General features: G+C 38.0%; 1 protein-coding gene across 4 annotated transcripts in view; it reads right to left on the bottom strand.

The window, feature by feature from the left end:
* The window catches only part of HDAC9 (histone deacetylase 9), an 895346-nt gene that overhangs the window by 44992 nt on the left and 837846 nt on the right, over positions 1 to 12508 (bottom strand). For 3 of the 4 annotated variants that reach the window (XM_043966013.1, XM_043966011.1, XM_043966012.1), the window contains exon 23: positions 1170 to 1314. In XM_043966013.1, coding sequence (XP_043821948.1) covers positions 1170 to 1314 — 145 coding nt within the window. The remainder of the gene's footprint in view (positions 1 to 1169; positions 1315 to 12508) is intronic. The other variant, XM_043966016.1, reaches the window with a different exon arrangement.

Below are 12508 nucleotides of genomic sequence, written 5' to 3'. Positions count from 1 at the left end.
TATTTATCTATCCATCCATCCATTCATGCATTTATTTATTTATTTACTTTCTATCTATCTATCTATCTATCTATCTATCTATCTATCTATCTATCTATCCATTCGTTCATTTACTTGGTCACACAGATAGGAAATGTCAAGTGTCTGAGGCCAGAGTTGAACTCAGGTCTTCCTGAATCCAGGGTCGGTATTTTATCCACTGCTCCAACTAACTACCCCTCCAGATATTTATTTATCTGTCTGATCTGACCTAGTTATTTATCTCTACCTCAATTTTTTTCATTTATCTAAAAGATGGGAATAATAATAACACCTACCTTGAAGGGTAATAAGGATGATAGTTTACATTTACATAAGAATTCAAGGTTTGTAAATTGCTTTACATGTAAATAATTTTAAAGACTTAACCATTTAAAATAATAATTAATAGTTATAACTCATTATTGTTAAAAAACCTAGCATACACATATATATACATACAAAAATATGTATATAAACATGTGCACATACACACATATATGATGCTTTAATGTTTGCAAATTGCTTTATGTGTTAATGCGTTTTTAGTATTAATTGTTTTAAAATATTTATCATTAATAAGTAGCTAACTACAACTATCAGTTATTATTAACAATACTGGCATTTATATAGTGCCTTAAAGTTTGCAAAGTGTTCACATAGGTTATCTCTTTGGTCCTTGTGGGAAGACAAGGCCAAGAGTCATCCAAGAAAGACATGCACTGTTAGGTCACGGTCCGAACTGTTGGAGGGGAGGCCCACATCGATGAGATCAGAGCTCCATTTGAGTCTGTAAGTTATGAATGCATGCTAAATGATGGCTGGTATTCAGTAATGTGAGAAGATAAATGATTTACTCTTCATAATCGTCAGGCCACTTAAAAGATAGAGCATTTCCCCTCATTCTTCCATGTAACAAAATGCTTCAGTGGTAGGAGTGGAAAATAGAAGGATTTGGAACATCAGGAAAAGAAGATTCTAAATATAATATCTGAGAGATGGGGATGGCAATGGTATCAAATAGGAGATTGCCAAGCAAAGAAGCCAGGAATCAATTTAGCTATAAATATAAAACAGCCTGCAAAAAGCACAATGGCAGCCCACCCTAATCCCTGGGCTCTAGTTCTCTGTGTGAGTTTAAATAGCTGTACCTGATATTATTGGGGGGAGAGGGAGGGACTTAAAACCACCAATGAACTCCGAAGACATACTTTGAATTTCCGTGGTCTTTTGTAGAGAAGCAATGGCATTTCTATTTGGAGTTTGGTGCAGAATATCTTCTGGGACAGGATCCAGCTGCAAGAAGAGAAAGGAAAAACATATGAGCAGCACAGTATTAGTGATGTACCACAAACTTCATGGAGATAGAGCCAGGGGAAGAAGGAGAATCCTCAGGAAAAACTCCACTGGGAATGAGTTTGTTTCACTGGTATTGGTTCTAAAAATGAAGCCCCTGTTTTATCTCGCCATTTTCAGCCATGTAATTGAATTCCAAGGGGCTTATATATTGGCTGCAGGACTAATCTATGGAGTCTCAGGAGCAGGTGCATGTCTGTGTATTATTCATTTTTTAAAATGTTAGTTATTCGTGTCATTTCTGTAGGTTCCTCACAGACAGAATTCCATTGCATCTGTATACACAGCTGGGCACTCTGAACACAAACTTTCATTGACATCCTGGTTGAACTGGGCTGTGTGTTCTATTATCTTTACTTTCCAAGGATCTAAACATCTTGCATACACACACAGACACTTTACCGTGGAAAGAAAGAGTGCCTTTTGGCACACGTAGTCTGGACCCAGACGCATCATGCTATTTTCAGACTATCTTCATCGTCTCATATACCCTCATCCCCAGCTACCTTTCTACCTCTGGTTCTAAAATCAGTATTCAAATCAATACTACAATTCGTGGAAAAGATATGATAATTTTCTTATGGCTCCAATCATGATCTCTTTCACCTCTCTGTCTAAATTGCTTTTCTCTGTCTAATACTCCCTTGTTTATGTTTTCTTCCCTTATTGAAAAATAAAATCTTTGAGGATGGGGATTTTCTTGCTTCTTTGCATTTGTATCTCATTCCTGACACACAGTAAGCACTTAACTAATGCTTCTCATTCATTCATTCACTCATTCATTAACTAATCCCATATGAAAATGTAGGGAAAGCATCATTACAAAACCAATGGTAAATGTCTGAGAAATTGTATTTGGGTTCCTCCACTTTTTAACTCTTATAACATCAATAATAATAGTCTATGCTGTATAGTTACCAGTTTTGAACTTGTCCTAGCCGATCTCTGTAAGGGGATTGAAAAGACTTTTGTTTTGGGAAAGAATGTAACTTTGACTCACAGGGTCAATTAATTGCATGAAACTTTCTCATCATTGGTAGAGATCACTGCCCTAAATCTACATAAGAGCAGGCTAGAGTTAGTGAAAGGAGGAGACGAGAGATCCTGGGCTTTTGTAGTCTTAAGCATCAGGAGAGAAGATGGTGAGCCCAATCTTACTTCAGGGCTCTTGAGGGAGAAAAGCTCTGGGAACAAAGTGACATGTGGAACTTTGGTTATGTCCCCATCTCCTAGTTTGCTATGTGAGAGAATTGGGGGAATTTCCTTTTCAGTAACATCTGGGATTTTTTCTTTTGGTTGAGCTGAGTTACCTAACTCTGTATTGTCCAGTTTCTATTCCCTTATGTTCATTTTCTCTTATTTCTGTTTTGCTATCACATCAGATAAATTGGTTTCTTTACAAATATGTATGCATATATGTGTGTATATGTTTGTATATATGTATATTTAGCATTTTGAGTAATTTATGTATTATACAAGAGGGCCAGCAGTAGGAAAGAGGCTAGAACATTGGATTTAGAGTGAACATGGATTCAAATCCTGCTGCTCACCCTGGACATGTGGAAATGGGCAAATCATTTAAATTCTGAGTGTCAGGCAACTTATGGGGGCCTGGATTTAAAGGTTGTTTCTTCTGCTTGCTATTCATGTGACCTTAGCCAAGTCACCCCCTCTCTGTATCTGTTTCCTATGCTAAATGAACGTGGTGGACTAGATGGCCTCAAAGGCTCTTTCAAGCATTAAATCTCTTATTCTCTTCTTGATTCTGTTACGGGTGGGTAGAGATCTGCATCGGGAGATAGAATTTCCCACTAAAGAAATCCATGATCCTTGAGGTGTTTAAATATTGGATGTTTAAAGCTCTTCCAAGTGTTTTCTTCCCAGGAGTCCTGTGAAGGTCTGAGTACTTCCAGTATCATGACTAGCGTTTTACAGATGGAGGAAGTGGCTCAGAACAACGAAGGACTTGGCCCTGCTTAGATGGTCAGAAGTATCGGAGCAGGAATGTGAAAGAAGGTTTTCTCCTCACGAGTTCAACACTCTTTTGACCATCTTGGGCTGCTATTCATTTCAATTCAATTCAAACATTTTAATGCTTTTCTCCCTAATTCTTTTGGATTTCTTTGTATTTATTTATCTGTGTACAAGTTATTTCTCTGCAGTTAGCTCCTTAAGGGTAGGTATTTTTTGTTTTGTTATGTTGCTATTGCCAGCCCTAGCACAGGGCCCTCTCATTGAATGGAATTCCATCCGGAATAGTGGGTAGATTTCATAGAATTTTAGTTGGAAGGGGCCTGATGTCATTTTGTCCAACCATTCTGTACCTGGAAAGACAACCCATTATAATGATCACAATAAGTTGTCATTGAGGTTTGACTTGAAGATCTGCAATGATGAAAGGGAGCCAGCCTCTCCCAAGAAGCCCATTTCATCCTGGCTAAACATGAAACTGTAAAAAATATGTCCATGACAAATTTATTTTGTGATCCATTCATGAGTGTGGGTTGCCATGAATTGCTCAGTAACAAACTAACAACCCAAACTATGAAACTAAAAGCCACTTGTGATAAACCAGTGAATAAGAAAAAAAGAAACACGAAATCCTATGAAGGTGAACTATAGATTTCTTTCAGCTGTTTGGATGTTGTAGAGACATTGGCTCTTGTGGGTGACTGGATTAGGCTGGAGTCATTGAGTAATAAATTATAGCACTTTCAGCAAACTGGAAGACTTTTGTGTTAAAAAAATAATAAAAATGCTATTCAGGCATAGGAGATGCAGGAAATATTAATCTCCCACCAATTGACTTCGCTAATAATTTCCTTAACTTACAAGATGCATCAGATAAATTTTGTACATTCTTTTCAAACCCAAAGTTCATGTCCAGCTTCTATTATTTCTAAATCCCATTCCCCACAATGGCATCCAGCAAATCTCCTGCCTCACCTTCAGTGCAGTTCCTCTTGCCCCATCTTTTGCAAGAGCCAAGCAGATGCAATTACCCACCAGTAAAGACTTGACAACATCATAGTACACTCTATGTAACTTGTGAGCAATATTATTATAAAAACATTGTAAAAATCACAAGTCCATTGGCTTATTGAAGCCAAGTATTTGGGGGCTTCCCTGGAATCAGGCCCTCTTTTGCTGGAAAAGCTCATTTCTATTGGCTGACTCATGCCTTTGGACACTGGCTCCAAAACCAAAGAGTGTCCCAGGAGAGGATCTGGCCCCAAATCCCTCAGTGCAGAGAGAAATCACTCGACACCTGACAGGCCCAACCCCAAGCCCATCAGTAGCACCCCCACTCCACATAGTTCTTGGCATGCTATGGGCCTGGACAGATTAGATCTCAACAGAGCACTCACAATTCTCACTTTGAAATGAATTTTCTGACAGCTACATAAGGACATATGAATGTGTCAACTCTGAATAAAGACTATAAAATACTCTGAAGGATTGTTGACATGATGAAATAGCATCCATGAATGGAAGGTTATGAAGTGCCTTGTAACCTCAAGATCTCTCAAAGTCCCTTTTTGGCAAAGACATTTTCCATTTAATAGGATACCTACAGTTGGTATTGAATTCCTAGGTTCATGAACTTAGAGCTAGAAGGGACTTCAGAAATCATTTTAATCTAATGCACTCATTTGAGAGAAGTGGAAACTGAGGCCTAGAGAGGGAAATGAAAACACATGATAGAGCTTAGGTTCAAACCCAGGGCCTAAGACTTTCAGACCAATGCTCCCCCTGTGGTACCACACTGGCATAAACTCTTATCCCAACTCTTTGGTTCTAAAATTATAAGATGCATCAGATAATTTCGCATATCTTTTGCAAACTATTTAGGTCATTATTTCCAAAATCTCCAAATGTAAATTTTATTTCAAAACTTTGTTGATATGACTGTTTGAAAAGATTCATTTAAGGCACTTAAAATATACCAAATCTTAGTATTTCAGCAACATAAATTAAATAATAGTGAATTAGAAGCATTTTGAAGGATTTATTATTTGCCAAGTCCTGTGCTAAGCACTAGAGAGTCAAATACAAAATTAAAACAGTCCCTGGCCTCAAGAAGGTTACTTTCCAGCCAAAGGGAACAACAAATACACATGAAAGAATATACAATACTTATACAGGAATTTTTAGATGGAGGCACCAGTAAGTGGGGGCATTGGGACAAGGTAGAAATTAAACTGTGAGCCTTTTCATTTTTTTTCCCAATTACATGTAAAGATATTTTTTAGAGTTCCAATTTTTTTTCACACTCCCTTCCCTTTCCCCTCCCAAGGATAGCAGGCAATTTGATATAGGTTATCAATTTCAATCATTAAACTGTGAGTCTTGAAGGAAATTTTGAATTCTTGGGGGGGGGAGTCTTTAGGGAGTATTTAGTTCAAAATTCTCTGAAGAGGAAAGCTCTTCTCCAACATTCTCAATGAATTGGTCTCCCAACCTTGATTGGAGGAGCTCTTGATGGGGTACAGGGGACATTCACACATTCTCTCCTGAGGTTGATCTATCCATTTTGACATTTCTCTGGTGGGAAATTTCCCCTCATACCAAATCAAATGCTGCCTCTGTCACTTCCACCTAGAATACTACTGGACATTCCTTCTGTGGTCAGGGGGGACAAGTCAACTCTCCCTTCTACAGGGTCATTCTTCCAATAGGGAAAACAGCTTTAACTGTCACCCCATATCTTCTCTTCTACAGAAGAACCTCCAACATAAATGAGCAATTCCAATGGCCAAAAGTGATTGTGAGGTCTCTACACAATGTCAGAACAACCTAGCTTGTCTTTGTTGTTTAAAATCAACTGCAAACATTCAAAGACACAAGTGATTAGGAGGAAATTTACAGGAAAATACCCACTTGTGAGTGTGTTAATGGTCTCTCATGATACTCTGTAAATTCTTGGATGTGTCTGGCACAAATGTAGTTTAAGGAAAGTCATAAACAACTTCATTTACCTTTGTCTAGAAGCTCAAACTGTGCCTTTTACACAGCTACACATACTCATCCTGTTTACTGACCCTGCCTCAAGTCTCTCCTGATGCCATTCATCCTCCATGCCGCTAACATCATGACTTGACTCAAGTGCAAGGTTGATAATGTCTTGGTCCTCACCATACCCCAGCCCTAGTCCATAAACTCCAGGAGTTTCCTAGTAACTCTAGGGTAAAAAATAAACTCTTGTTTGGCATTGAACCTGACCTCTCTATCTGTCCAGTCTTCTCACAGTTTTCTCCCTTCTTCAAACACTGACATTCCATCTACCATTTCTATACCTTTGCATTGGCTCCCCCCTAGGCCTGGAACGTTCTCATTCCTCTTCTTTAAGATTCCTTCCACTCATCATTACATAGACACATGTATGTATCTATTTCTGTATGTGTGGCTCCTCCATTAAAATAGAAGCTCCTTGAGCATGGAGATTTTCCATTGGTTTTTCCTTTTGCCAGTTGGGATATGAATGAAGGATGGCTGTCCTGGGCCTTTCCTCAAGACAGATGTCCAAAAGGAACTTATCATTGGGAGAATAGAATCAAGGGGTAGAGAAGCCCTTGAGGGCTAGGATACAGAGAGGGGAGAGGAAGGCTGAGGGCAGAGTCTTGTGGGAAACCCATGCTTTGGGAGGAGAAGAGGAAGGTTAAAAAATGAAAGAAGCTGAGGAGACAGTTAAGAGTAAAACCAGGAATGACTGAGTCCTAACGTTTCCTGAAAGTTATAATTTGAACACATACAGAGAAATGGGATTTAGTTAGCTAGGACACACCTGATGCTGGATTCTGTCTTCTGATGCTGTCTCCACTGTGATTTAAATATACTGTACAAGCTATCTGTCATAGGAGTAAAGATTATAAGATGTCTCCCCTGATTCTCATGAGATTCCAGTAGCACTCTCCATTGAATTTCATGGAACTCAAATCTGGGAACTGCTAAGTTGAACACCACTAACCAAAAGTGTGAATGCCATGGAATTCAAAGTTTCAAAACATCTACAAAGAACCCAAAACAACACTTTCTGCACTCAGCCCTTGAAGAAGAAAAAATGAAACACACACCCAGCTCTCCCATAACCCTTCACAGCTCATACAAAGCCAATGACCAATTCCTTCAAAATTCATTAGCTCTTATAGAGGGAAAAGGGTTAGAAGTCTAAGTAGCTTGTCCATGAAGTCAGAGCAAGTCCCCAACATTTAATTTTTCCGTTACCTTTTCCCATCAGATGTGTAGACAGTTTCCAAGTAGATGATACGATCAGATAGTAGGGTTTTTAACCAAAAATTGACTCTTGCAATTTTGAGAGTATAGAGGACAGGAAACAATCTTGGGTAAGCTATATACCAGAGCCAAAATTTGATAATCTTTTTTTAATTAAAGGATTAACTACACAAAATAGCCCAAATATCTTACCGCCCCCAAGAAAAAGAAAATGCAGAAATCTGCCTCTCTGTCTCTCTCTTTTTCTGTCTTTCTTTGTCTCTCTCCTCTGTCTCTCTGTCTCTCCCCCCCCTTCTTCACCCCTCTCTTTTCCACCAACATATCTCAGTTAAAACATTCAGGAAATATATCCCCAGAACTTCTTTGAGACAAAAGAAAGCTAAGAGAACAATTGTTATCTGTTCTTTTGAGGTAAATAATCATAAAGGTATTATGTAAAGATAGGCTATTAATGTATGGGAAAGAATAACCTGAAATGCATAAATACAAGGAAAAATGACTAAAAAAACAAATATTGCTGGAAATTCTTAGTTTTTCATTTATATTTAGTAAATGTCTTAGTTGAGCCTAGGAACCACCCTAACATTCTAAATCGCCAAACTGCTGAATGGTTACAGATTTTCTTCGATAGAAAGAGCTTCCTTATCAGAAGGAAATCAGGGGTCTGTACCTTCCTCCCTGCCCCTCACCTACACCTGAAATTCTGACATTTCATATTGGTGTGTGAAGGACCCTGAGTCCTTGAATGCTATCCAAAGAAAGTCCAAGCTAGGCCAGGGCCTTTCAAAGTGAAAAGAGTCCTAGAGATCCTGGTCTTGGGTCATTTCTCTGTCATTTAAGGACCAGATTAAAGTTGGAGAGAGACCCTGGACCAAAAGGATAGGAATCAAGTGATGGCTTGAGACTAGAGGAATTCAGGGGAACTATTTGGCCCCTGAAAGAATAGAAACTCCTTGAGGGCAGACCCTAGCACTTAGGGTTTGTAACACAGTAGGTATACTAAATGTTTGTTGATTAATTGATGTAAAGGCACGAAGAATTCATAATGTCTGTTTATTTTATGAATTAGTAGACATTCATTTAATGGTTTCTTGGTGGAACAACATGGAATAATAGGGGACTTGGAACGAAGACCTGGGTTCAAACCCTGCTTCAGACCCTTATTAGCTATGTGAGGCTAAGTAAATTATTTAAGTCTCTACCTCAGTTTTGTCCCCCTGTAAAATGGATCTATGGATTTTATGGTTGAATGATTGCATTTACAATACTTTAAAGTTACTCTATATTTCTGTAGTCACTCCACAAACTAAATAGGTGTTATACCTATTAACTGTGAATTGCAAATGACTCTGTGACTTCCTTTCTTATGGATAATCCTTCCTGAAAATCTGATCCTATCTAGGCAAATCTTGTTGATGTCTTTCATTGGTCTTCCACATCCTTTAATTGAAGCTATCACTGTATTATAGACCATCAGGCCTCATCATTAAAGGAGGAGGAAGTGTGGTATAGGGGAAAGAGCATTGACTCCAAAGTCAGAGATGCAGGTTCAATCCTGACTCAAGTGTCTAATACTTGAGGCAATTATGAACAAATCACATGAACTCTTTGGGTCTCAGTTTTCTCAACATTAAAATGTGGGAGGCTGGGCATGGACAGATTGTCCTCTGAGTCCCTCTCAGCTCTAGTTCTTTAAACCATTAAGAATAAAGTTTAATATTCAAGACAAGATTCAATGAAACCCAACTTCCCCTGCTTAAGAAGGCAGAGACCATGAGAAAAGCTCCTGAACAAAAACTTACAGCTGAAAAAAAAGTCCTTTTGTACAAGTCATTCCCCAATTGATAAGTGGCCAAAGGATAATAACAGGCACTTTTCAGAAGAAATTAAGGCTATCTATAGTCATATAAAAAGGCTCTAAATCACTATTAATTTGTTGTTGTTGTTCAGTTGTTTCTGAAGCTTCATGACTTCATTTTGGGATTTTCTTGGTAATACTAGAGCAGTTTGCCATTTCCTTTTCTAGCTAATTTTACATAAGAGGAACTAAGGCAGACAGGGTTAAATGACCTGCTCAGGGTCACACAGCTAGTAGGTGGCTGAGACTAGTCTTCCTGATTCCAAGTCCCTTGTGCTACCTAACTGCTCATTGGTTAGACCCTAGCTTCTTAAACTGTGGTTTGCGACCCCATATATCTGAATGTGGAGTTGGTGAAAAATTTGGCAATAGTAAAAGTATGCCTATTTTATATATTTATATACCCAGCATCATGTAAAAATTTCTTGAATGAAAAGGGGTTGCAAGTGGGAAAAGTTTAAGAAGCCCTGGATTAGGGAAATCCAAATTAAAATAACTCTGAGGTACCATCCCATACATATCAGATTGGCTAATGTGACAAAAAGGAAGAATGGTAAGTATTGGAGGGGATGTAAATATTGGTATAATTGTAAGCTGATACAACCATCATGAAGAATAATTTTGAATTATGCCCAAAATGCTATAAAATTGTATAACCCTTGATTCAGCAATACCATTAGTAGGTCTGTATCACAAAGAAGTCAAAGGGAAAAGGGCCAATATGTACAATAATCTTTATAGCAGTTCTTTTGTGGTAGAAAATAATTAGAAATTAAGGGGATGCCCATCAATTGAGGAATGGCTGAAAAAATTGTGGTATATGATTGTGATGAAATACTATTGTGCTATTTATTAGGAATGATGAGGGGGTTGTTTTCAGAATAAAAAAGAAACCTGGGAAATACTTACATGAACTGATCTAAAGTAAAAGGTACAGAACCATAATACTGTACACAGTAACAAAAACATTGAATGATGATTAACTGTGAATGACTTAACTATTCTAAGTAATAAAATGATTCAAAACAATTCTAAAGGACTTATGGTGAAAAATGCTATCCATCTTTAGAGTGGGGAAAAAAAAACAAACTGATGGTATATGAATGCAAATTGAAGCATATTTTTGTTTATTATTCTTGGGGGGTTTTTGGTTCTTTTTTGTTTTCTTTCATTTGTTTTTTGGTCTATGTTTTGTTTTACAACATTGCTAATATGGAAACATTTTAAATGACTAAAAATGCATAATTTATAGAAAAGTGCCTCCTCAAAGAAGGGAGAGGGAAGGGATTGAGAGAATTGGGAACTAAATTTTTTTTTAAATGAATGTTAAAAAAATTTTGTTTGCATGTAATTGATAAAAAATAAAAGAAAAATGAAATGAAAAAAGTCCTTGTGGGTAAGGATTTGGAGTAAACCTCAGTTATCTGGCTATTTCTGCACTGTGAATTCCTCAAAGATTGAGGAGAAATGAGGTGTTACTATATCTTTGTTTATTTTTTTTTGGTTGAGTCACAACATGGGAATAATTCAACAAGTTTTTCTTAGAACAAACGTTTCTGATATCCCTATTAGAGAACTCTACTAACAACTGGGTTTAAAAAAAAACTAGAGAGAGGTAAATTAAGACATAGCAAAAGATTTAAGCTCTGTATATGCAGCATGTTGCTTTTTTTGTTTATTTGTTTTTGGGTTTTTTGGGGGGAGCAGGGCAATTAGGGTTAAGTGACTTATCCAGGGTCACACAGCTAGTAACTGTGAAGTGTCTGAGGTTTGATTTGAACTCAGGTCCTTCTGAATCCAAGGCCAATGCCTTATCCACTGTGCCACCTAGCTGCCCCCTAGCATGTTGCTTTTATAACTGAAAAGAGAGGCAGAATCTTGGAAAGACTTGGGTTCAAGTCCTGTCTCTGACTCTTTTTGGCTATAGGATAGTTAGCAAGTCATTTAACCTCTCAATTGAACTGTTAACCTCTCAGTAGCTCAAGAAACTCTCTGAGAGTTTAAATTATAGAAGAATTCACAGTCTGCATTGATAGAGGAAGTTTTAACACTGGGATTTCTCCCACATTGATGAAATCACAGATTCAGAACACCTTTCTTCTACATGACACAACAGATAGCGTGATGAGCCTAGAGTCAGGAAGACCTGAGTTAAATCTGGTCTTAGATACTTGCTACCTGTGTGATCCTGAGCAAGTCATTTAACTTCTGTTTGCCTCAGTTTCCTCAACTGTAAAATGTCCAGAATGATAGCACCTACCTCAAAGATTGGTTGTAAGGATCAAATGTAAAACAGACTTAGTATAGTGTTTGATACACAGTAGGTTCTATATAAATGTGTATTACACCTCCCCCACCCTCACCCCACAATGGTTAGACAAATAATGCTTCCATACTTCAAGAATTCCCAGTGTAGTCAGACACGAGTCTTAATACCTTTCTTAATATCATTGTGCCCAAACAGTCTATCATCTCCTGGTCAACCTGATGCAGCACACAATGCCTTTTTAGCTTCCTACTGGATTTTTTTTTTTGCTTTCTCCACAAAGCCTATCCTTTTCCCTTTTTGACTCTGTAGGAAGGTCCTCAAAGAGCTGGTCTTGTGCTGCCTGTGTCCACCATTACTCCCAGGCTCCCAAAGGCTGTGGCTGAATGCAAAAAAAAAAAAAATGACATCCAGAGCCAGGACACTTGCTTTGGAGCCTTAGCTCTGATACTTTCTAGCTGATTAGTCATGAGTAGTAAGTCATGTCACCTCTCAGTTTCCTCATCTGTAAAAATGACAGCATTGGGTTTGATGACACTTTTGAGTCCCTCCTGGTTCTCACTCCTCTGTTCACAAGTGAATGATATGGAGAGACTCTGTCCCATAGCCTTACCTTTTTCTCTTCATGAGCTCCAACTCTTTGGAAACTCATAAGCTTTCTGAGATTCATATCTACTCCCTTAAAGAGTAGGCCTATGTCATACATAACCTGAAGGAAGAAGGAATGGGGGGAGGGGCTACTTCCTTTCTACAAATGATAATACAAATTCCTCAAG

This window comes from Dromiciops gliroides, chromosome 5 (genome assembly GCF_019393635.1).
Source record: "Dromiciops gliroides isolate mDroGli1 chromosome 5, mDroGli1.pri, whole genome shotgun sequence".
Classification (NCBI taxonomy): domain Eukaryota; kingdom Metazoa; phylum Chordata; class Mammalia; order Microbiotheria; family Microbiotheriidae; genus Dromiciops; species Dromiciops gliroides.
The sequence above is the reverse complement of the archived record's forward strand: the minus strand, read 5'-3'. Positions and strand labels throughout refer to the sequence as shown.